We start from the raw sequence: 26,304 nt of genomic DNA, 5'->3' as shown, positions 1-26,304 counted from the left end.
TGCGGCAGTAAGGCAGCTTTTTACCCCTCCCGCTTCGGCGGTGTTAGGGTCAGTCAGCTCCTCCCGCGGTTGCGGTTGCAGGATAAGCCAGATCCCCCCGCATCGGCGGGTGTGGTGTCCCTCCCCCGCTCCGCGGGGATGAGCTGGACGGATTCCCCTCCCCCACTTGTGTGGGGATGAGCTGGGTTAATTCCCCTCCCCCGTTTCGGCGGTGGTGAGCTGGGCAGAGTGTCCCTTTGTGGGTGTAATTCTCTGTGCTGAGTCCTGCGGATGGACCTTGGATATCGACATACTGAGGAGTTTCCGGCAGCACATGACCACATATAGGGAGGCAAAAGGATTGTTCTCTATCTCCACCTGCTGGTAGATGGACACAACCCACCAGTGGATTGATCAGCTATGATTAATGGAAAGAAAATTATCAGGTATGATACATAATTTTACCTTCACACATATCTCACAGTGTCTTTACATGTTCCCTTGTTAATTAATTAACCATTTAAGTTCTATATTCACTTTTCAATACAATACATTTACTATACAGCAGTTTCTCTGCCTTATGTCAGAACATTTTCAAATCAATGTCTTCCGATGTACTTCTGATATTCTTCTTAAGTCCCAGTTCAAATGTCTATCAATGTTTATACTGATTTACTCCATTCAATTCCTTAAATGCAAAGCCCAAGTGTCTTTGTATTTCCAAATGGCTATGCTGGAACGCAATTAAACCTGTGATCCATGAGGAACCCCGCTGGGTGAGAAAGGCTAGTGAGGGACGCTAATCACCAACATTCACTCCTCATTGAAAAGACCTTTTCAAAGTCTTAAAGCCAGCTGATATTCTCCTTTTCTCCAGTTTCTCGTTTCTCTATGCGAGACCGCATTTAAATATGCAAGTCCACATTTCGGAAGTGTCCTTCATCAGGAGGAACTAGCACCTGATATCATCGGGATTTCTATCCAAGTCAGGGTGTGTCTCCCTGCTTCAAAAAATGCTCTACACCAGCATTCACTTGAGGAACAAGGTGAAGCAACTGGCGGACTTGGTCGATAAGCTCCCTCCGGAGCAGGCCAGGCCTTTTCAGGAGGTGGTCAGGCAGCAGAAGGCGTGTCGTAAATTCCTGTCCAGGGTGCTTACAATTCTTTTGATGTTGTATCCAGAACCACTGCCCAGGGTATAGTGATGCGCGGACTCTCATGGCTGCATGCCTCTGACCTGGACAATCGAGTCCAGCAGTGGATTGCGGATGCTCCTTGCCGGGGGGATAACATTTTTGGCGAGAAAGTCGAGCAGGTGGTCGATCAGATCACGCAGCGGGTAACCGCTATGGACAATCGCTCCCGCCGGGCGCCTTCTGCTTCTACCTCGACTGAAGGAATGCTCCCTATGCATATAATAGGCGTTGGTACAATCCTCCTTCTCGACAGCCTTCTCAGGCTCAGCCCCAGTGCGCTCGTTCATATCAACAGCGTGCGCCAAAGCAGGCCCCTGTGGCTCCCCAGCAAAAGCAAGGGACGGGCTTTTGACCGGCTCCAGTTGAGCATAGCTGCCATAAAAGTGTGTGTGCTGGACGATCTGCCGGTTGGAGGGAGGCTAAAATTTTTTCACCCAAGGTGGCCTCTCATAACCTCCGATCAGTGGGTTCTTCAAATAGTCCGGTCAGGATACTCCCTCAATTTGATCTCCACACCTCCAAATTGCCCACCGGGAGCTCAGTCCTTCAGTTTCCAGCACAGGCAGGTACTTGCAGAGGAACTCTCCGCCTTTCTCAGCGCCAATGCGGTCGAGCCCGTTCCACCAGGGCAAGAAGGGCTGGGATTCTATTCCAGGTACTTCCTTGTACAAAAGAAAATACGGGGGTGCATCCCATCCCAGACCTAAAGGCCCTGAACAAATTTCTGGTCCGAGAGAAGTTCAGAATGCTTTCCCTGGGCACCCTTCTTCCCATGATTCAGGAGAACGATTGGCTATGCTCTCTGGACTTATGCTTATACTCACATCCCGATACTTCCAGCTCACAGGAAGTATCTTTGATTCTGTCTGGGAACGCAGCACTTCCAGTATTGTGTGCTGCCCTTTGGTCTGGCGTCTACGCCCTGGGTCTTTACAAAATGCCTGGCGGTAGTTGCAACGTCGCTATGCAGACTGGGAGTACATGTTTTCCCTTGTCTCGACGATTGGCTGGTGAAGAACATCTCAGAGGCAAGGGCTCTACAGTCCATGCAGATGATTATACAACTGCTGGAGCTGCTCGGATTTGTTATAAATTACCCAAAGTCCCATCTTCTTCCGGTTCAAAAACTAGAATTTATAGGAGCTCTGCTGAACTCATAGACGGCTCATGCCTATCTTTCCGAGGCGAGAGCAGACAATCTTCTGTCTCTGGTTTCTCTGGCCAGAGCATCTCAGCAGATCACAGCTCGGCAGATGTTGAGACTTCTAGGCCATATGGCCTCCACAGTTCATGTGACACCCATGGCCCGTCTGCACATGAGATCAGCTCAATGGACCCTAGCTTCCCAGTGGTATCAAGCTGCTGGGGATCTAGAGGATGCAATCCAGCTCTCCACCGATTTTCACAATTCCCTGCTATGGTGGACAATTCGATCCAATTTGACCTTGGGACGTCCTTTTCACATTCCTCAGCCACAAAAAGTGCTGCCAACGGATGCATCCCTCCTGGGGTGGGGAGCCCATGTCAATGGGCTTCACACTCAAGGACTTTGGTCCCTCCAGGAAAAAGATCTTCAGATCAATTTTCTGGAGTTGCGAGCGGTCTGGAATGCTCTAAAGGCTTTCAGAGATCGGCTGTCCTATCAAATCATCCAAATTCAGACAGACAATCAGGTTGCGATGTATTACATCAACAAGCAGGGGGGCACCAGATCTCGCCCCCTGTGTTGGGAAGCCATCCAAATGTGGCTTTGGGCTCGCCGTCACGGCATGCTACTTCAAGCCACCTATCTGGCAGGCGTAAACAACAGTCTGGCCGACAGATTGAGCAGGATAATGCAACCTCATGAGTGGTCACTCAACATGGGCGTTGTGTGCAAGATCTTCTGAGAGTGGGGCACCCCCTCAGTGGATCTTTTTGCCACTCAGATCAATCACAAGGTCCCTCAGTTCTGTTCCAGGTTTCAGGCCCACGACAGACTAGCGTCAGATGCCTTTCTCCTACATTGGGGAACAGGCCTTCTGTATGCTTATCCTCCCATACCTCTAGTAGGGAAGACTTTGCTGAAACTCAGGCAAGACTGCGGAACCGTGATTCTGATTGCTCCTTTCTGGCCGCGTCAGATTTGGTTTCCTCTTCTTCTGGAGTTGTCCTCCGAAGAACCGTGGAGATTGGAGTGTTTTCCAACCCTCATAACTCAGAACTAGGGGGCGCTTCTGCATCCCAACCTCCAGTCTCTGGCTCTCACGGCCTGGATGTTGAGAGCGTAGAATTCGCTTCCTTGGGTCTCTCTGAGGGTGTCTCCCAAGTTTTGCTTGCTTCCAGGAAAGATTCCACGAAGAAGTGTTACTTTTTCAAATGGAGGAGGTTTGCCGTCTGGTGTGACAGCAAGGCTCTAGATCCTCGCTCTTGTCCTACACAGACCGTGCTTGAATACCTTCTACACTTGTTGGAGTCTGGTCTCAAGACCAACTCAGTAAGAGTTCACCTTAGCACAATTAGTGCTTTTCATTGTCGTGTGGAAGGTAAGCCGATCTCTGCACAGCTTTTAGTTGCTCGCTTCATGAGAGGTTTGCTTTTTTCAAAGCCCCCCATCAAACCTCCACCAGTGTCATGGGATCTCAACGTCGTTCTCACCCAGCTGATGAAGCCTCCGTTTGAGCCACTGAATTCCTGCCATCTGAAGTATTTGACCTGGAAGGTCATTTTCTTGGTGGCTGTTACTTCAGCTCGTAGGGTCAGTGAGCTTCAAGCCCTGGTAGTGCATGCTCCTTATCTCAAGTTTCATCATAACAGAGTAGTCCTCCACACTCACCCTAAGTTCTTGCTGTAGGTGGTGTCGGAGTTCCATCTGAACCAGTCAATTGTCTTGCCAACATTTTTTCTCTGTCCTCATACCCGCCCTGCTGAACGTCAGTTGCACACCTTGGACTGCAAGAGAGCATTGGCCTTTTACTTGGAGCGGACAAACCCCTTCAGACAGTCCGCCCAAATGTTTGTTTCTTTTGATCCCAACAGAAGGGGAGTCGCAGTCGGGAAACGCACCTTTTCCAATTGGCTAGCAGATTGCATTTCCTTCACTTATGCCCAAGCTGGGCTGACTCTTGAGGGTCATGTCACGGCTCCTAGTGTTAGTGCCATTGCAGCGTCAGTGGCCCACTTGACGTAAGCCACTATAGAAGAGATTTGCAAGACTGCGACGTAGTCTTCAATCCACACATTCACATCTCACTACTGCCTTCAGCAGGATACCCGACGCAACAGTCGGTTTATTTATTTATTGCATTTGTATCCCACATTTTCCCACCTATTTGCAGGCTCAATGTGGCTTACAGAGTTTTGTTATGACATAGTCCTTACGGGAAGTTGGTGCTGCAGAATCTGTTCGGGGTTTAGAATCCAACTCCATCCCCCTAGGCCCATTTTTATTCTGTTCCAGGCTGCACTCTCAGTTAGATGTTCTAGTTCGTAGGTCAATCCTTGTGCTGTCCTCGCCGTTGCGAGGCCCAATTGACCTTTCTTTGTTGTTTTGAGTGAGCCTGGGGGCTAGGGATACCCCAGTCGTGAGAACAAGCAGTCTGCTTGTCCTCGGAGAAAATGAAGATACATACCTGTAGCAGGTATTCTCCAAGGACAGCAGTCTGATTGTTCTCACATACCCGCCCACCTCCCCTTTGGAGTTGTCTTTCTCCTTCTTATTGCTTTGTTATGGAACTGATCAGGGCTCTCGCGCAACAGGCGGGAAGATGGCTGCGCATGCGCGCGCCCCGGGCGCTCGAAGGCTGTAGCAAACTTTTGTTGCTAGGGAAGATTTCCATTCTTCGGGCCGCCGTGGACGCCGACCCAGTCGTGAGAACAATCAGCCTGCTGTCCTCGGAGAATACCTGCTACAGGTATGTATCTTCATTTTTTCAAGGATGAGAAAACAAACTGATGATTAGATTTCAGAGACTGTGATCTCTCTTATGAACGACATAAGCTCTCTCTCTCTCTGTTATGATGGTCCATGTAAATGCATATTAGACACTTTATAATATAGTAACAGTATTTTGATAGTGCCTTTGACAAAGCTCTCATAACTATTGGATATTCTTTTGACTCGCACTAAACAATAAGGCACTAAACTGACCCCATGGTATATCATTTTGGGGGGAAAAAATAAGTAAAGCATGCCTGTGACATTGGCCATGAAAGTTTAGCTAGAATATTAATATTTTGTGTTTGGGGTGGTTTTTTCATTATAGTTTATGTGCTGTGGTGGAATGAAAATTCAGACAGTCGTGCTACTGGAAGACACCTGGCCCACGAGGATGCCAGAGTGGTAGCAGCTGGTAAGTTAGCAGACAGTTTTAGCACAGCTAATTATATGCATTACCCTTATATCTTCATGCTATTCTGTCTATAGAGGTTCACTCAAGGATTGTCACAAGATTGCAGTATTCTGTTGTAATATCAAGACAAAGGGTTCCTTTTAGTAAGCTGCGCCTTAATGCGCCCTTATACGGGTCTTTCCTGTGCGCTAAGGCCATTTTTAGTGCAGTCGGAAAATAAACAATTTTCCATTTTCTGAATTAGTGCTCATGTGCTAATGCTATACACACAAAACTATTCCCAACCTTTATCCATAAAGTTGCAAAAATTTTAAGCTTATTCAAAACACACTATAATTTTTAGAAGATGTGGAATGATCTACCTACAGACCTGAAAGCTATTAACGAAGTAACTAAACTTCCGCAAATCTCTGAAAACTCATCTGTTCCAAAAGGCCTACAAGGAAAATACATAGCCTATAAACTACTTCAACAAATCACACAATTACCACAGCTCACCTCTAACTTACCTAACACTTCCCTGTCTATCCTCCCTTACCCAATCTTTAAACAGCAAGAATTGTAATTGTCATAATGAAACGACTAAGCTTATCTTCTCTTACCAACATTCAAACTATAAGAAATGTACCTGTTAACACGAAATGATTATGTCATAACCACAATCTGTAAGCCACTTTGAGCCTACAAATAGGTGGGAAAAGGTGGGATACAAATGCAATAAATATAAAAAATAAAATATAAATATATATATATATATATATATATATATACACACACACACACACACACACACACACACACACACACACAACCATAGACGAACGGTCTTTTTCTGTGTCCGGGCTTATAATCATAACACGATTCTTCAACCAATAGCCCAAAGTACCAAACTTAAATTGTGAAAAAATTCTTATGCACTTAACTTGCCACAATGAAAGCAATAGACAGGGTCCATCTATTGCTTCCGTTTTGGCAGGTTAAGTGCACATAAATTTTTTTCACTGTACAAAAAAATTAACTGGTCTATAAAAGCTATTTAAACAGCCAAAAATGGCTGCTGACTGATTAAATTGCTTGTTTTGGGCTGTTGCTAACTTTCAGCAGCACTTAACCAGTTATTGCCGCTGAAAATTAGCAGTTAGTGCCTAAGTGAAAGCTGGCTATTTGGGGCAGCGTTCCAGGGGCAGAGTTGGCACTTGGCCAATGAAGTTCCAATATTCAGCACGTAACTGACCAGGTTAACAACATAAGTGGGACTGCATAAAACACAGTCCTGTCTTTATGGAGCAACCCATGGCCGGTTAAGTTCTGAATAGTCAGTGCCGCATAAACTGGATATTCAGTGCCAAAGGCACCCTTTTGGAGATAGGCTGCAGACAACACTGTCCTCCTGATTTAGGCTTTGCCTATCTGTTGTGCCTGTTTATTGAATTGCTCATTGGTATCTGTTGTTCTCAGCATTACATTTAATAGCTTATCTGCTATCAGATTTCTCTCTCTTCCATCAAACATTGCTATTTCCTCCCATCCCCTACTAACAGTTTCAAACTTCGTGGGTGTGGCTAGTGTTTCTGCTGGGGGGAAAGCTAACAGCCTTAGAGCAAGCAGCTTTAGAGAGAATCTACCCTTTTGGAGATAGGCTGCAGACAACACTGTCCTCCTGATTTGGGCTTAGTCCCTCCCACCCCTAGAGTGACATTTCTTAAATAGCCTTCCTAACAGCCCAAATTATCACTACTGACCTCATCCAATTACATCTATTTCTGAATCAATCTATTCTTTATCATAGTTTATCCCAGCTACTACTCATGATTCCATTAGAGCAAGTAACCTTAGTGCGTTCCTGATTCGTCACCTTCCCCCGGTAGCCCAGCGTACCAGATTCACCCATTCCAACATTCCAGCGTTCCAGCATTCCAATTCTGCTGACCATGACCATGGCCCCTGTGCACACTCTGTTCCTGATGCTGTCTCTTCCCAACCTACTTCTTAGCCCAAAAACACTTTACACTGCTGCTACACTTTACCCTCCCCTTACCCTCATCACCTCACTTTCTCTCCTTTCCCCTTCCTTCTCCTTAGCCCTCAACCTTCAACATTTCCTTCCTGCTGTTGACCCATCTCCATTCCTCCTATGCACATCCCGCCTTCATCGCCCTACCTCCCCTACCCTTCTTTGTATTCTCTTACTCCTTCTCCTGTTATCTGCAGGGGACATGAATCCGGGTCCCCCACACCAATCCTCATCCTATCTATACAGACCACTCCGGAATGTCTCCAACCTCATTTCTATTCCCCTCCTCTCCCACTCTTCCTTCCCCTTCTCGTGCGCCCTATGGAATGCCCGCCTCTTCATCTCCCGTTCTCTCCAACTCCTCACCCTAACTGAAACCTGGCTCCCACCTGACGACTGCCTCAGTCACTGCCCTATGCCATGGAGGCTACCTCTTTTACCACACTCCTCGCCCAGTTGGCCGCTGAGGCGGCGTCGGGTTTCTACTTTCACCCTCTTGCAGATTTTAGCCCCTTCTCATACCTCAGTCTCACTCCTTCTCATCCTTTGAAGTCCATTCCATCCGCTTATTCAACCCGCTGCCACTCCAAGTCGCAGTCATTTACCGACCCCCCGATAAGTCCCTTTCTTCTTTCCTCACTGACTTTGATGCCTGGCTCTCCGTTTTTCTTGAACCTTCATCTCCGTCCCTCATTCTTGGTGACTTCAACATCCATGCTAATGACCCATCCGACTCTTACGCTTCTCAATTCCTCACTCTAACATCCTCCTTCAATCTCCAGCTGAGCTCCACCACCCCTACTCACCAGAATGGTCACTGTCTTGATCTTGTCCTCTCCTCTATCTGCTCACCCTCCAGCTTCTGCGCCTCAGCTCTTCCTCTCTCCGACCACCATCTGATCACCTTCACACTTCATCACCCCCTCCTTCCCTTTCCTCATGCGTCTCTAATCTCCTCTCTTCCATCTTCTCCTTCAAGTCTGCGACAAGGCTGTCTTCTCCTACAATGCCACTCTTTCCTTTGCTCTGGACACCCTTGCACCCTTCACCACCCATACCATAAGGCGTACCAACCCTCAACCCTGGCTGACCCCTAGTATCCCTACGGTCCTAGTATACCTACGGTCCTGTGCCCGCTCTGCTGAACGCCTCTGGCTGAAGTCTCACACCCATGCTGACTTCATCCACTTCAGATTTATGCTGACCTCCTTCCAGTCCTCCCTATTCCTCGCCAAGCAAGACTATTACACCCATCTGACTAATTCTCTTGGCTCTAACCCCTCGTCGTCTCTTCGCTACCTTGAACTCCCTCCTCAAAGTACCCTCAGCTCCTACCCCCCCCCTCTCTCCTCAATCACTGGCTGATTACTTTCATGACAAAGTCCAGAAGATCAGCCTTGGATTCTCTGCCAAGTCGCCTCCTCCTCTTCTTCCCTTAACCCACTCCCTCAATCACCCAACCCATGCCTCCTTCACTTCCTTTCCTGATATCACTGAAGAGGAAACCGCCCACTTTCTTTCCTCTTCGAAATGCACTACCTGTCCCTCTTATCCCATTCCCACCAACTTAACTCCATCTCTCCCACCATCACCCCCTCTATCTGTCACATCCTCAACCTCTCTTTTTCCACCGCAACTGTCCCTGACCCCTTCAAACATGCTGTAGTCACACTGCTCCTCAAAAAACCGTCATTAGACTCTTCTTGTCAATCCAACTACCGTCCCATCTCCCTCTTACCCTACCTCTCCGAGTTTCTCGAGTGTGCCGTTCACAGCCGCTGCCTTGATTTTCTCTCCTCTCATGCCATCCTTGATCCGCTTCAGTCCAGCTTTCGCCCTCTACATTTGACTGAAGCAGCGCTCACTAAAGTCTGTAATGATCTGTTCCTCACCAAATCCAAAGGCCATTACTCCATCCTTATCCTCCTAGATCTATCCGCTGCTTTTGACACAGTCAATCATAGTCTTCTTCTTGCCACACTGTCCTCATTTGGATTTCATGGCTCTGTTCTTTCCTGGTTCTTCTCTTATCTCTCCCACCGTACCTTCAGAGTATATTCTGGTGGATCATCCTCCACCCCTATCCCACTTTCAGTTGGAGTACCTCAGGGATCTGTCCTTGGACCTCTTCTTTTTTCCATTTACACTTCTTCCCTGGGTTCTCTGATCTCATCTCACGGTTTCCAATACCATCTTTATGCTGACGACACCCAGCTCTACCTCTCCACATCTGACATTACTGCTGAAACCCAAGCCAAAGTTTCAGCCTGCTTGACCGACATAGCTGCCTGGATGTCACACCGCCACCTGAAACTGAACATGGCCAAAACTGAGCTTATTGTCTTCCCCCCAAACCCACCTCGCCTCTCCCTCCATTCTCTATTTCAGTAGATGGCACCCTCATCCTCCCTTTCTCATCTGCTCGCAACCTAGGAGTCATATTTTATTCCTCCCTCTCCTTCTCCGCTCATATCCAGCAGACGGCCAATACCTGTTGCTTCGTTCTCTTTAACATCAACAAAATTCGACCTTTCCTCTCTGAGCACACCACATGCACCCTCATCCACACTCTTATTACCTCTCGCCTAGATTACTGCAACCTGCTCCTCACTGGCCTCCCACTTAGCCATCTATCCCCCCTTCAATCTGTTCAGAATTCCGCGGTACGTCTTATTTTCCGCCAGAGCTGATATGTTCACATCAGCCCTCTCCTGAAGTCACTTCACTGGCTTCCGATCCGTTACCACATACAATTCAAGCTTCTCCTACTAACCTAGAAATGCTCTCACTCTGCTGCCCCTCCTTACCCTCTCCACCCTCATCTCCCCCTACATTCCTACCCGGAACCTCCGCTCATTGGACAAATCCCTCCTTTCTGCTCCCTTCTCCACCTCTGCTAACTCCAGACTCCGCCCTGTCTGCCTCGCTTCACCCTTTGCCTGGAATAGACTTCCTGAACTGATACGTCAGGCCCCATCCCTACCCATCTTCAAATCCTTGCTCAAAGCCCATCTTTTTGACTCTGCCTTTGGCACTTAACCTAACCATTACTCCTCTATTCATTACCACTACCAATCTGTCTGTATTATGCATTTGCATACCTTAATTGTCTTTAGCTGTTTAGATCTATTAGTCTGTCCCTATGAACTATTGTGTAATCATATTTCTCCGAGGACAAGCAGGCTGCTTGTTCTCACGACTGGGTGACGTCCGCGGCAGCCCCCACCAACCGGAAATAAGCTTCGCGGGACGGTCGACACGCAGGGCACGCCCACCGCGCATGCGCGGCCGTCTTCCCGCCCGTGCGCGACCGCTCCCGCCAGTTACTTTTTTTCCGCGACTGAGAGAGTTGTGTTTTCCCCTCTCTCTCGTTTCAGCCGCCGGATTTTTTCGACCGCGTTTACGCGGATCGTCGCTTTTGGCCTGTTCGGCCTCTTCTTCTTCTTCTTTCTCTTTTATTAAAAAAAAAAAAAAAAAAAAAAAGAATTTTGCGCGTGTGGAGCACGCGCTCCTTCTTTTCCCTCGCTTTCTAGCGGGGACGCCTCGTTGCGGCCTAGTGGCCGCTCGGTCGGTTTCAGTTTTCGTGGTGTGATTTTAGCCACCATTGCCGACTTTGACTTCGCCGACGCGATTTTTTCCGTCGATGTCCTCGAAGGTCCCGAGTGGATTTAAAAAGTGTGGTCGCTGCGGCCGGCCGATCTCGCAGACCGACACCCACGCTTGGTGCCTCCAGTGCCTCGGGCCGGAGCACAATCTCAAGTCGTGCGTTTTGTGTCTCGGTCTCCGGAAACGGACTCAGGTTGCGAGGCAAGTTCTGCGGGACCGTCTTTTTGGAACTTGCGCCGGCCCCTCGACGTCGACCTCGACGGCATCGGTATCGAAGACCGGTTCTTCGGTACCGGTATCGATGCCCGAGACATCGGCACCGATGGCAGCGACCCCAGGAGAACAGGTCCCGTCGGCCCGCCGGTCCGCCGGCGAGAGTGGGGTAGAGAGACCGCGTGGGCAGTCGGCCCCGGTCACTCCCTCAACTCGTGAGCCACGGGACCGAACCCTGTCGGACCCGGTACCCCGAGACCGAGGGGGATCGACCTCCTCCTCCTCCATGCCCTCCGGCACCGGTGACGTGCACCGGAAAAAAGACAAGAAGCGCCGTCACCGGGAGCCCTCGGTGCACCCTGAAGAGGAGTCGACGCCGAAGCGTCATCGCAGAGAGGAGAGATCTCCGTCGGTGGTGGAGGTACCGACGCGTCGGGGTTCCGGCACCTCGGTGCCGTCTCCTGGCCCCCAGCAGCTTCCGGCACCGACACCCTTACCGGCCCCACCGCCTTTCCCGGCAGCGGGCCTGGACGAGTGCCTCAGAGCCATCCTTCCGGGGATCCTGGAAGGGCTGATGCGCCAGGCTGTGCCGGCGCCGGGGGTGCTTGCGCCCTCGGCGCCGATGACTGTGGCGCCGGCGAGCTCTAGCCCGGCGCCGGGGCAGTCGACACCGCCGCCGCTTGCGGTGCCGGTCTCGACAGCCACGCAGGTGGAGTCCCCGTCGACGTCGATGGAGGGAGCTCCGTCCCCGCCGGCGCGGGAGTCCACCGCTCGACGACACCGAGACCTCGGTGCCTCGACGTCGAGCCGGGCCCGGTACCGGACGCAGCTACATGAGCTAATGTCCGATACCGAGGATGAGGACTCGTGGGGGGAAGAGGAGGACCCGAGATATTTCTCCTCAGAGGAGTCTACGGGCCTTCCCTCGGACCCCACGCCGTCACCGGAGAGGAAGCTCTCACCTCCTGAGAGTCTCTCCTTTGCCTCCTTTGTGCGGGATATGTCTATAAGCATTCCCTTTCCCGTGGTCTCTGTGGAAGAGCCGAGGGCCGAGATGCTCGAGGTCCTCGACTATCCATCACCACCTAGAGAGTCCTCCACGGTACCGCTGCACAATGTCCTGAAGGAGACGCTGCTCCGGAACTGGGTGCGACCACTAACTAATCCCACCATTCCCAAGAAAGCAGAGTCCCAGTACAGGATCCACTCTGACCCAGAGCTCATGCGGCCCCAGTTGCCCCATGACTCAGCGGTCGTGGATTCTGCTCTCAAGAGGGCACGGAGTTCGAGGGATACCGCCTCGGCGCCCCCGGGGCGGGAGTCTCGCACTCTGGACTCATTTGGGAGGAAGGCCTACCAATCCTCCATGCTCGTGACCCGCATCCAATCTTACCTGCTCTATATGAGCATCCACATGCGGACCAATGTGCAACAGCTGGCGGACCTGGTCGATAAGCTCCCGCCGGAGCAGTCCAGGCCTTATCAGGAGGTGGTCAGGCAGCTGAAGGCGTGCAGAAAGTTCCTGTCCAGGGGGATTTTTGACACCTGTGACGTGGCATCTCGTGCTGCGGCCCAAGGTATAGTGATGCGCAGGCTCTCATGGCTGCGTGCCTCTGACCTGGACAACCGCACCCAGCAGAGACTGGCTGACGTCCCTTGCCGGGGGGATAACATTTTCGGTGAGAAGGTCGAGCAGATGGTGGACCAACTGCATCAGCGGGAAACCGCTCTCGACAAGCTCTCCCACCGGGCGCCTTCAGCACCCGCCCCCACGGGTGGGCGTTTTTTCCCGGGCACGGCAGGCTGCACCCTATTCTTTTGCAAAGCGTAGGTACAACCAGCCGGCCCGAAGGCCTCGCCAGGCACAGGGACAGCCCCAGCGCGCTCGTTCTCGTCAACAGCGTGCGCCTAAGCAGCCCCCTGCGCCTCCACAGCAAAAGCCGGGGACGGGCTTTTGACTGGATCCACGGGAACATAGCCGCCCTACAAGTGTCCGTACCGGACGATCTGCCGGTCGGAGGGAGGTTAAAATTTTTTCACCAAAGGTGGCCTCTCATAACCTCCGACCAGTGGGTTCTCCAAATAGTGCGGTGCGGATACGCCCTGAATTTGGCCTCCCTGCCTCCAATTTGTCCTTCGGGAGCTCAGTCTTTCAGCTCCCTTCACAAGCAGGTACTTGCAGAGGAACTCTCCGCCCTTCTCAGCGCCAATGCGGTCGAGCCCGTACCACCCGGGCAGGAAGGGCAGGGATTCTATTCCAGGTACTTCCTTGTGGAAAAGAAAACAGGGGGGATGCGTCCCATCCTAGACCTGAGAGACCTGAACAAATTCCTGGTCAAAGAAAAGTTCAGGATGCTTTCCTTGGGCACCCTTCTGCCAATGATTCAGAAAAACGATTGGCTATGTTCCCTGGATTTAAAGGACGCATACACTCACATCCCGATACTGCCAGCTCACAGACAGTATCTCAGATTCCGCCTGGGCGCACGGCACTTTCAGTATTGTGTGCTGCCCTTTGGGCTCGCCTCTGCCCCACGAGTGTTTACAAAGTGCCTCGTGGTGGTGGCGGCGTATCTACGCAAGCTGGGAGTGCACGTGTTCCCATATCTCGACGATTGGCTGGTCAAGAGCACCTCGGAGGCAGGAGCCCTCCGGTCCATGCAGTGCACTATTCAACTTCTGGAGCTGCTGGGGTTTGTGATAAATTACCCAAAGTCCCATCTCCAGCCTACTCAGTCTCTGGAATTCATAGGAGCGCTGCTGAATACCCAGACGGCTCAGGCCTACCTTCCCGAAGCGAGGGCTACCAATCTCTTGGCCCTGGCTTCGCAGACCAGAGCGTCTCAGCAGGTCACAGCTCGGCAGATGTTGAGACTTCTGGGTCATATGGCCTCCACAGTTCATGTGACTCCCATGGCTCGTCTTCACATGAGATCTGCTCAATGGACCCTAGCTTCCCAGTGGTTTCAAGCCACCGGGAATCTAGAAGATGTCATCCGCCTCTCCACCAGTTGCCGCACTTCACTGCTCTGGTGGACCATCCGGACCAATTTGACCCTGGGACGTCCATTCCAAATTCCGCAGCCCACGAAAGTGCTGACGACGGATGCATCTCGCCTGGGGTGGGGAGCCCATGTCGATGGGCTCCACACTCAGGGTCTGTGGTCCCTCCAGGAAAAGGATCTACAGATCAACCTCCTGGAGCTCCGAGCGATCTGGAACGCACTGAAGGCTTTCAGAGATCGGCTGTCCTGTCAAATTATCCAAATTCGGACAGACAATCAGGTTGCAATGTATTACGTCAACAAGCAGGGGGGCACCGGATCTCGCCCCCTGTGCCAGGAGGCCGTCGGGATGTGGCGTTGGGCGTGTCGGTTCGGCATGCTCCTCCAAGCCACGTACCTGGCAGGCGTAAACAACAGTCTGGCCGACAGACTGAGCAGAGTCATGCAACCGCACGAGTGGTCGCTCCATGCCAGAGTGGTACGCAAGATCTTCCGAGCGTGGGGCACCCCCTCGGTGGACCTTTTCGCCTCTCAGACCAACCACAAGCTGCCTCTGTTCTGTTCCAGACTTCAGGCACACGGCAGGCTAGCGTCGGATGCCTTTCTCCTCCATTGGGGGACCGGCCTCCTGTATGCTTATCCTCCCATACCTTTGGTGGGGAAGACCTTACTGAAGCTCAAGCAAGACCGCGGCACCATGATTCTGATCGCGCCCTTTTGGCCCCGCCAGATCTGGTTCCCTCTTCTTCTGGAGTTGTCCTCCGAAGAACCGTGGAGATTGGAGTGTTTTCCGACTCTCATTTCGCAGAACGACGGAGCGTTGCTGCACCCCAACCTCCAGTCTCTGGCTCTCACGGCCTGGATGTTGAGGGCGTAGACTTCACTGCGTTGGGTCTGTCTGAGGGTGTCTCCCGGGTCTTGCTTGCCTCTAGGAAGGATTCCACTAAAAAGAGTTACTTTTTCAAGTGGAGGAGGTTTGTCGTGTGGTGTGAGAGCATGGCCCTAGAACCTCGTTCTTGCCCTGCACAGAACCTGCTTGAATACCTTCTGCACTTATCAGAGTCTGGCCTCAAGACCAACTCAGTAAGGAATCACCTTAGTGCGATTAGTGCTTACCATTATCGTGTGGAAGGAAAAGCCATCTCTGGAGAGCCTTTAGTCGTTCGATTCATGAGAGGCTTGCTTTTGTCAAAGCCCCCTATCAAGCCTCCTGTTGTGTCATGGGATCTCAACGTCGTCCTCACCCAGCTGATGAAACCTCCTTTTGAGCCACTGAATACCTGCCATCTGAAGTACTTGACCTGGAAGGTCATTTTCTTGGTGGCAGTTACTTCAGCTCGTAGGGTCAGTGAGCTTCAAGCCCTAGTAGCTCATGCTCCATATACCAAATTTCATCACAACAGAGTAGTGCTCCGCACCCACCCAAAGTTCCTGCCGAAGGTGGTGTCGGAGTTCCATCTTAACCAGTCAATTGTCTTGCCAACATTCTTCCCCAGGCCGCATACCCGCCCTGCTGAACGTCAGTTGCACACATTGGACTGCAAGAGAGCATTGGCCTTCTACTTGGAGCGGACACAGCCCCACAGACAGTCCGCCCAATTGTTTGTTTCTTTCGACCCTAACAGGCTAGGGGTCGCTGTCGGGAAACGCACCATCTCCAATTGGCTAGCAGATTGCATTTCCTTCACTTACGCCCAGGCTGGGCTGACTCTTGAGGGTCATGTCACGGCTCATAGTGTTAGAGCCATGGCAGCGTCAGTGGCCCACTTGAAGTCAGCCACTATTGAAGAGATTTGCAAGGCTGCGACGTGGTCATCTGTCCACACATTCACATCACATTACTGCCTCCAGCAGGATACCCGACGCGACAGCCGGTTCGGGCAGTCGGTGCTGCAGAATCTGTTTGGGGTGTAAATCCAACTCCACCCTCCAGGACCCGAATTTATTCTGGTCAGGCTGCACTCTCAGTTAGTTGTTCTTCGTAGGTCAATTTCTGTTGTTTCCTCGCCGTTGCGAGGTTCAATTGACCTGGGTTCTTGTTTTGAGTGAGCCTGAGAGCTAGGGATACCCCAGTCGTGAGAACAAGCAGCCTGCTTGTCCTCGGAGAAAGGGTATGATACATACCTGTAGCAGTTGTTCTCCGAGGACAGCAGGCTGATTGTTCTCACCTTCCCTCCCTCCTCCCCTTTGGAGTTGTGTATTTCATATTTTTTGCTAGTCATTCAACTGGCGGGAGCGGTCGCGCACGGGCGGGAAGACGGCCGCGCATGCGCGGTGGGCGTGCCCTGCGTGTCGACCGTCCCGCGAAGCTTATTTCCGGTTGGTGGGGGCTGCCGCGGACGTCACCCAGTCGTGAGAACAATCAGCCTGCTGTCCTCGGAGAACAACTGCTACAGGTATGTATCATACCCTGTACTATGCTGTCCTAATTTGATTGTCTCTGTTGTTATGTCCTTTAGATTGTAAGCTCTTTTGAGCAGGGACTGTCTATTTTCATGTTTGACTGTACAGCGCTGCGTAAGTCTGGTAGCGCTTTAGAAATGTTGAGTAGTAGTAGTAGTAATATCCGGGAATAACCAGCAGCAGTTAGCAAAAATGCTTACTGCCACTGGCTGACTGTTTATCCCCTTATTTATTTATTGCACACACATTGCAAGGTTACCGTGGGACCCCTCAGTGTGTACCGTGGTAAACCCTTTTAAGCAGTGGTAAGCACATGCTAGTGCTTACCAAAGATCAGTTAAAGGACCCTAAAGGGATTTATTCAAAAGTATGTAACTGGTTAACCACCTAATGCCATCTGTCCCCCCCACCCCACCCCACCCCACGACTGATTTAATTTTGTCCAGACAAAATTTAACCAGTTTAAAAAGCGAGAGGGCATGAAGACATGATAGGGATGTCACAAACATTAGGTGATACAGCCATTATTCAACACTATTCAGCTGACTGCCAACACAACAAACCCAAGATATAAGATCCAGTCAGCACGGATTTAGTGAAGGGAAGTCTTGTCTCACCAATCTACAGCATTTTGAGGGAGTGAACAAACATATGGACAATGGGGAGCTGGTGGATATTGTGTATCTGGATTTTCAGAAGGCGTTTGACAAAGTGCCTCATGAAAGACTCCAGAGGAAACTGGAGAGTCATGGGATCGGAGGTAGGGTATTACTATGGATTTAAGAGCTGGTTGAAACATAGGAAGCAGAGAGTAGGATGGAATGGTCAGTATTCTCAATGGAGAAGGGTAGTTAGTGAGGTCCCTCAGGAGTCTGTGCTGGGACCGCTGCTTTTTAACATATTTATAAATGACCTAGAGATGGGAGTAACTAGTGAGGTAATTAAATTCGCAGATGACACAAAGTTATTCAGGGTTGTCAAGTCTTAGGAGGAGTGTGAAAGATTACAGGAGGACCTCGCGAGACTGGGGGATTGAGCGTCCAAGTGGCAGATGAAGTTCAATGTTGGCAAGTGCAAAGTGATGCATGTGGGTAAGAGGAACCCGAATTACAGCTATGTCAGGCAAAGTTCCGCGTTAGGAGTCACAGACCTAGAAAGGGATCTGGGAGTTATCGTTGATAAGACGTTGAAAACTTCTGCTCAGTGTGCTGTGGCAGCTAAGAAAGTGCACAGAATGTTGAGTATTATTAGGAAAGGGATGGAAAACAAACACAAGGATTATAATGCCGTTGTATCATTCCATGGTGCGACCGCACCTTGAATATTGTGTCCAATTCTGGTTGCCGCATCTCAAAAAAGATATAAAGGAATTAGAGAAGGTGCAGAGAAGGGCGATGAAAATGATAAAAGGGATGGAACGACTTCCCTGTGAGGAAAGGCTGAGAAGGTTAGGGCTCTTCAGCTTGGAGAAAAAGGTGGCTGAGGGGTGATATGATAGAAGTCTACAAGATAATGAGCGAAGTAGAGCGGACAGATGTGAAGCATTTGTTTACGCTTTCAAACAATAATAGAACCAGGGGACACAAGATGAAGCTAGAATGTGGTAGATTTAAAACAAATAGGAGAAATGTTTCTTTACACAGCATGTAGTTGGACTCTGGAACTCATTGCCGGAGAATGTAGTGACAGCAGCTGGCCTTACGGAGTTTAAGGGGGGTTTGGACAGATTCCTGAAGGAAAAGTCCATTGAACATTATTAAATTTTTTTTTTTTTTTTTTTTTTTGGGGGGGGGGGGGGGGTTGCCGAGTTCTTGAAGCCTGGATTGGCCGCTGTCAGAGACAGGATGCTGGGCTTGATGGACCCTTGGTCTTTTCCCAGTATGGCGGTGCTTATGTGCTTATAACTATTTTATTCAAACAGGTTGATTTAACTGGATAGCTTTCTTTTTCAACTATCTGGTTAAAGGTAGAACAAATAATTCACCTGATTACATATCAGCCCTAAGAGTAGTGTTATATCATTGGGTTGCCCGTTCAAGAAAGTTGGTTCTTGCTGCATTTCCCAGGCTGTAGTGCTTTGCCCTAGTTTTCAAATCTTAGATTTAATTGTAGAAGCAACATTCCACTGAGATTGGTACATTGATCATTGTGAGACCCTATAAATGCAGAACTGTATTTGTGGTGGGAATGTCATATTTGGGCAGCAGTAGGACTGGCAGGGCAGAAGAGAACTGAGCATAATAGTAGAAAAATGGAGATGACGCAGTCCACACATGCGTGCCATAGTTCAGTTGCATCCGAGCCATGGGCATTGGTTTAAGAGCACAGAGACTGTGTTAGCCAGTGATGACAGTTGCATGGCCAGGACTTGTAGATTGGGCTGCACTTGTAATGTGAATGATAGCATGGCAGGAGGCTACAAATGCAACATGGATAAACAACCTGAGACTGAGCCAGCAGAGGAAATTGCTTGCCCTTATAGTAACAGTGAGGGAGGAGAAAAATGAAAGGTGAGAGGGAAAGCAGTATCAGATGACTGGGGAAGAGAATGATAGGAGAAAGTGGGGAAGAAGTTGCAGCTTCCATAGCAGAGAATAATTAATGGAATGGGATGAAACTTGGCATGCTGGAAAAGACAGTAAAAAGATACCCTTTGTTTGGAAATGGACCAAATCAGACCAAGGATTCAAGAGAAATGAGCCCCCCACCCCATCCAAAAAAAAAAAAAGAAAGAAATAGGACCCTAAGCCAGTGTTCTTCATAGTAAGGCCTGGGGACCAGTGGCAGCCCCTGGAGACATCTTGGGCTGCCCCATCTTCATTCTGGGGTTTTTTTTCTGCTACTCTCTGCCTCTCTATCCAAATGCAGGACAGAAAGGAGGAAGTGGGTGATAGGAAGAGCCACATGCTTGAAGGACAAGAAAATGCATTTGGAAATGGCAGACCTTCTTGAGGATACCACTAATGAAAAGTTTTAAGATGGTCTACAAGTGATGGATGTCATTAGCACATACTGGTCAGCAGTGTCACAGCCCAATATAGGAAAATATTTGGTGGCTCTCCTTCAGCTCATTTAGATTCAAATTGGCCCTGAGTTAAAAATTAAACAAGACCACTGCTCTATACATTTCTGTGGGAAAAGGAGTTGCAGCTTCATTAGCATTGAAACTTAGAGTGAAATGTAGCTGTAAAGGCAGGTTGAAAGGCGGAATTCCCTACTCTTCCAAACCCTGAATCTATCCTCACAGCCCCAAAACTACCCCTTTATGTGCCACACTATCGTGCAAACTGTCCCATCTCCAAAATCTGTCCCCCTGTAACTGGCCCACCAGACTGCAAACTTCTCTATCTCCAAACACAGACTCATATCCAAAAAGTAAACCACCCCTAGCCCTTAACACTACTTCCTACAATAGACCCACACCAAAAAAAAGTGCCTAAACTGTCCCATCATCCTGTAAACTGCCCCACCATAAAAACTATTCCCCTCACAGCTGCCCCAAACCAAAAAATACCCTACCTTCAATTGACATAACACCCCACAAACTGTCTCTAACCCTCAAAACTACCCCCTGCAAATGTCACTCTTCCCCTTTAGGGTTAACATAAGTCCAGATTTCCCCGGACATGTCCTCCCTTTTAGGGGACTGTCGGGGGTCCAGGTGTTTTTTTCCAGCCAGCCCGTTTGTCCAGGTTGGCTGGCAGATGGGCGGGCTCACCTTCTCCCCCCAAGCTTCAGGGTGCCCTCCCTGAACATACCATAATGTGCCCTGGTGGTCTAGTGGCCTCTTCAGGGCAGAAAAGAACCACACTCTTTCCTGCCTGCTGCCACCGCTTCTTCAGAATGGCTGCCGAGACTTCAAGCACATACTTTGTTCCTACGTGTAGGGGCCCTGTAAGATATGCTTAGAACTCAGGAAGTAAGCATTGCCAGTCATCTCTTTTTTCAGAAGTCAACAGAATTTTGCATTACTGTCTAGAAGGTAGGGGGTGGGTAATTTGCCAATTTTTTGTTTAAAATCTGTTATTTGCAGCTACTGCCCCCACCCCACCTCCCGTGTGAATGAACCTGCCCAGCCTGCTTCCATTGTAACCAGTAGCAGCGATAGGAAATATAGGATTCAGGCAGTTAGGACAGAGGGATGGGGGACAACTGTAGTCACAGAAAGGGAAGAGGTGATCTGGAGATAGTTTCTGTGCTGTACAAATTAAGTTTATTTGGTGGGAAAATTAATTAATTCTCACCAAAGAATGAAACAATAAATTTCTATGGGAGAAGCAGATCAAACAGCTGTAGTTTACATACACTGGCTCAGTATAACATTGTGGTTAAGGAATTGCACTAGCTTCTTTTCTCATCTCCTGATCACAGAAACACAGAAAGCAAAACACACTTATATTGATACACACCAAAAGGTACACACTCCTCACATGCAAGTATGTACACACACATGCACAGATACACATAAATATCACACCCACCTACCAACCCCTCCCTGCCCCAACCTACTCATATATGTATTTACAGTACATGCAGAAGAGTTGGGAAGAATTCCATGAGCCATGCTGTGTCTGCTTTCCTCACTTGTATGTAGATGAGAGGTGCAAAAAAGAAAAAGAAAAACATATTTTTCCAAGGTTATTAGCTCATCATGTAATAGAGGGGTTCATTCAAGCCCTAATGAGTTTGGCCATCGCTCCAGGATGAAGGCTGGATATTTCTGCCTCAGAGCATTTCAGCGGAAAGATTGGGTCCATCTACTCAGCTGCTGACAGTATAGTAAGTTCAAAAAGTATTCTCCGAGGACAAGGAGGCTGCTTGTTCTCACAACTGGGTTGACGTCCACGGCAGCCCCTCGAACCGGAAGAAAAAATCTTCCGGGAGGTCCCGCATACAGGGTACGCCCACCGCGCATGCGCGGCCGTCTTCCCGCCTGTGCACGACCGCTCCCGCTCAGTTTTCTATTTTTCCTCGCTGCAGAGAGACGCAGTTTCGTTCCTGTCCGTGTCAGCCCCGGAAAACCGTTTTGTGGCCTAGTCCGCGGTTTCTTTTACTTCTACGCGCGTTCGCGCGCCCCCTTTTCTTTTTTCATTTAAAAAAAAATCTCCTTGTCGTCGAGTGTTTTTCCTTTTCTTTCACTTCGGCGCGTCTGATTTCTTTCTTTTGTTGTCGTGTTGTTCTTTTTCCGCCACCATCAACGGTTTTGACTTCGCCGTCGATGTCCTCGAAGGTCCTGAGTGGCTTCAAGAACTGTGGTTGGTGCGGCCGGCAGATCTCGCAGACCGATCCTCAAGCTTGGTGTCTCCAGTGCCTCGGTTCCGGAGCATAATTCCAAGGCGTGCACCTTGTGTCTCGGCTTGAAAAAGCGGACGCAGGTGGCGAGGCAAGTTCTTTGGGACCGTCTTTTCGGAACTTGCGCCAGCCCGTCGACAGCACCGGTCTTGATCTCCACTCAGGTGGAATCCCCGTCGATGGAGGGAGCTTTGTCCCCGCTGGCACAGGAGTCCACCTCTCAGCACCATCATCGAGGACGCGGTTCCTCGGGATCGAGATGGGCCCGATTGCGGTCTGAGCTCAGAGAGCTCATGTCCGACACCGAAGAGGAGGCCTCGTGGGGGGAGGAGGAAGATCCCAGATATTTCTCCTCTGAGGAGTCTGCGGGTCTTCCCTCCGACCCCACACCTTCACCGGAGAGGAAGCTCTCGCCTCCAGAGAGCCTCTCCTTTGCCTCCTTTGTCTGGGACATGTCTATTAGCATTCCCTTCCCAGTGGTCACCGTGGATGAGCCGAGGGCTGAGATGCTCGAAGTCCTCGACTATCCATCACCACCTAGAGAGTCTTCCACGGTACCGTTGCACAATGTCCTGAAGGAGACACGGCTTCGGAACTGGTTGAAGCCCCTGTCTAACCCCACCATCCTCAAGAAAGCAGAGTCCCAGTATAGAGTCCACACAGATCCGGAGTTGATGTGGACTCAGCTGCCACATGACTCAGCGGTCGTGGACTCTGCTCTCAAGAGAGCCAAGAGTTTGAGGGATACCGCCTCGGCGCCCCTGGGGCGGGAGTCTTGCACTCTGGACTCATTTGGGAGGAAGGCCTATCATTCTTCCATGCTCGTGACCAGAATCCAGTCATACCAGCTCTATTCGAGCATCCACATGCGGAACAATGTGCGGCAACTGGCGGACCTGGTTGACAAGCTCCCGCCGGAGCAGTCCACGCCTTTTCAGGACGTGGTCAGGCAGCTGAAGGCGTGCAGAAAGTTCCTGTCCAGGGGTATTTATGACACCTGTGATGTGGCATCCAGAGCCGCAGCCCAGGGTATAGTGATGCGCAGGCTCTCATGGCTGCGTGCCTCTGACCTGGATAACCAGACTCAACAACGGCTGGCGGAAGGTCGAACAGTTGGTGGACCAACTGCACCAGCGAGAAACCGCTCTCGACAAACTCTCCCACCGGGCGCCTTCAGCATCCACCTCCACAGGTGGACATTTTTCCTGGGCTCAGCAGGCTGCACCCTACGCTTACAGCAAGCGTAGGTACAACCAGCCGGCCCAAAGGCCTCCTCAGGCACAAGGACAGTCCCAGCGCGCTCGTTCCCATCAACAGTGTGTGACTAAGCAGGCCCCTGCAGCTCCACAGCAAAAGCAGGGGACGGGCTTTTGACTGGATCCATGGGAATATAGCCGCCATAAAAGTAGCCGTTCCGGACGGCCTGCCGGTTGGGGGGGAGGTTGACAGTTTTTCACCAAAGGTGGCCTCTCATAACCTCCGACCAGTGGGTTCTCCAAATAGTGCGGTGCGGATACACCCTGAATTTTTTTTTTATATGTTTTATTGAAAGTATAACATTGTACATACTTATCAAACCAGTTACATATGCCTGTTAAATGCTTCTTCCCTTTGAACCCTAGTCCCATCCTCCCTCCCTCCCCCCCCTCAGTGCAGAGGTATTGACTCTTGTTCTTTATATTGTTCATACAATGACCATATTTTTGTAAAGGTCGTTATGGAGCCTTTCCGCTTGGCCGTCAGTTTCGACATCTGATATAAAAAGTCTACTTTTTGAGTCACTGTGTGTAGTGCTGGTGCTTTTGCTTGTTTCCAGGCTCGTGCCAACGCTATTTTAGCTGCTGCTAAGTATTGGGTAGCCAGTCTGTGCTGTCCACTGGGTATTGTCCGAGGTCTGAAGTGGAGTAGGCAGTGCTCTGCTCCTTTTGGGTATGGTTGTCGCAACACAGTATTTACCAGCTCCACCACCCCATCCCAGAATATTTTCACCTTCTCACACTCCCACCATATATGGTAGAATGTGCCCCTATGGCCACACTCTCTCCAGCATTGCCCCGAGGATCCCGGATATATCCTTTGTAGCCTGTCTGGGGTATAATACCACCAGTAAAATATTTTGAACCCATTTTCGTTTATCGATTGCGCTGGGGAGGCTTTAAATAGATATTTATAGTTACCCATCCATGTTGATCTAGGATATGTGGTTTGTGCCACCTTCTCCCATTTCGTATGGTAGGTCACCTGTGGATCCGTCCTTCCTAACAGTGCTAGATTTATCCGGGATATGCACCCTCTGCCCCCTCCCCTCCACATTGCCAATTCTAGGGTTGTTTCTTCTAGATCTAATTCATCTTGTGCGCGCCTTCTAATGAAGCTGCACAAACAACAGTAATATACAAGGTCTCTCTCTGTTAGCCCATATTCTTCTTGGAGTTCGGAGAAGCTGATCATAGCCCCCTCCGCCCAGACTTGGCCTAGCGTAAGTAAGCCTGCTTTAGCCCAATGGTCAAATACCTTTTCTGATCTCCCTAATGGGAAGCCCTCCGCCCATCTTATTGCCGTTTGTCGGTAATGTGTCCTTTCTGGAAACATGCGCCTTCTAATTTGCAGCCATGTCTGGAGTGGGTGCTTTAGGGCTACAGGTAATCTCTGTAGTATGTGTGTCAGCTCCCTTCCTGGTATCCATAAAATGTCTTCTAGTGCATATCTGCCTACCCATGCTCTCTCCCAATGTATCCATTTCTTCATTGCCCCGGGGGCCCCACTCTGCCAAGTTTCTTAATTGTGCTGCTTGGTAATAAAGGTAGAAATTGGGCATTCCCATACCTCCCCGCTCAATTGTCTGGTACATCATGCCCCTTCGCACTCGTGGTGGGCGTCTCCTCCATATATATCGAAACATCTTTTTATGTATTCATGCGAAGAAAGAGCTAGGAATTGGGATAGGTAAGGCCAGGAACAAGTATAGTAGCTTGGTGAGCAGCAGCATCTTAATGGCATCTTAATGGCATGTATGCGACCTTTCCATGACGTGTTAAGGCCTATCCAGATCTTGAAAGAGTTCATCTATCTTTTGGGGAAAGTTAGCCTGAAAGAGTCCTTCCACCTCAGGGGTTATCTGTATTCCCAAGTATTTGATGGATTTTTGTGCCCATATAAAGGGAACGCTGCCCGTAGGCTTGGTAACTCTGTATCAGGCACGGTAATATTTAGCAGAACAGACTTGGTTAGATTGAGTTTGAATCCTGACATCACCCCATAATACGTCATGTGGTCTATCACCTTTTGCACCGATATAGCGGGCTGTGTAAGGGTTAGCAGTATGTCATCTGCGAATAGCATTCGTTTTTGTTCTTTTCGTCCCCTCACTATTCCCTGTACTTCCTCATCGCTCCTCAGTATGCATGCTAGAGGCTCAAGAGATAGGGCAAAGAGGAGCGGGGAGAGGGCACACCCCTGTCGAGTTCCCCGCCCTAGTGGAAATGTATTTGTATATGACCCATTGATTTTTAACGTCGCTAGTGGGCTTTTGTATATTAGCTGTAGCCATAACATATATCATCCCGATATCCCCACCTGCCGCAATACTGCAAACAGGAATGACCAGTTGACTCGGTCAAATGCTTTTTCTGCATCGATGGAAAGCAGCAGTGCTGGTATTTGGTCATCCCGCGCATGTTGGATAGCATGGATAAGAGTTTGAATGTTGTCAAACGTTTGTCGCCCTGTTATGAAACCTGCTTGGTCTTCATGTACTAAGTAGGGTATCTGCTTTTGTAGTCTATGGGCCAGTATTTTTGTGAAAAGTTTGTAATCTACATTAAGTAGAGATATCTGGCGGTAGGAACTGCATTGTTTGGGGTCTTTTCCTGGTTTTAAGAGTAGAGTGATTGTTGCCAGTCTCCACGACTGCGGGAGCTCTTGAGCCTCTCCTAGTTCATTGAATAACCTCAGTAGGATTGGCGCTAGGTTTTTCGCAAATAGTTTGTAGAACCGTATAGAGTACCCATCAGGCCCCGGGGCTTTACCATGTGCGCTATCCCTTATTGCCTAATTGATTTCTTCAGTTGTTATAGGGGCTGACAGGGTCTCTCTCTCCCCCTCTCTCAGTTGTGTAATGCTGCTATCTTGTAGGTATTGTTCTATTCTTACTGGCTCTAATGTTGGTTCTTTCTCATATAGTGACGTATAGTAATCTAAGAAGGCGTTCTGTATTTGTTCTATCTGTGTGACATATTCTCCAGCTGTGTTCTGTATCCCCCCTA

The 26,304-nt window shown here is 49.8% G+C and overlaps 1 protein-coding gene across 1 annotated transcript in view; it reads left to right on the top strand.

Annotated features, from left to right (window-relative positions):
- NIPSNAP3A (nipsnap homolog 3A) overlaps positions 1-26,304 on the top strand; it is a 197,931-nt gene that overhangs the window by 160,355 nt on the left and 11,272 nt on the right. The window contains 1 exon segment of the mRNA XM_030194330.1: positions 5,420-5,506. Coding sequence (XP_030050190.1) covers positions 5,420-5,506 — 87 coding nt within the window.

Source organism: Microcaecilia unicolor, chromosome 2 (assembly GCF_901765095.1).
Source record: "Microcaecilia unicolor chromosome 2, aMicUni1.1, whole genome shotgun sequence".
Lineage (NCBI taxonomy): Eukaryota > Metazoa > Chordata > Amphibia > Gymnophiona > Siphonopidae > Microcaecilia > Microcaecilia unicolor.
The sequence above is the reverse complement of the archived record's forward strand: the minus strand, read 5'-3'. Positions and strand labels throughout refer to the sequence as shown.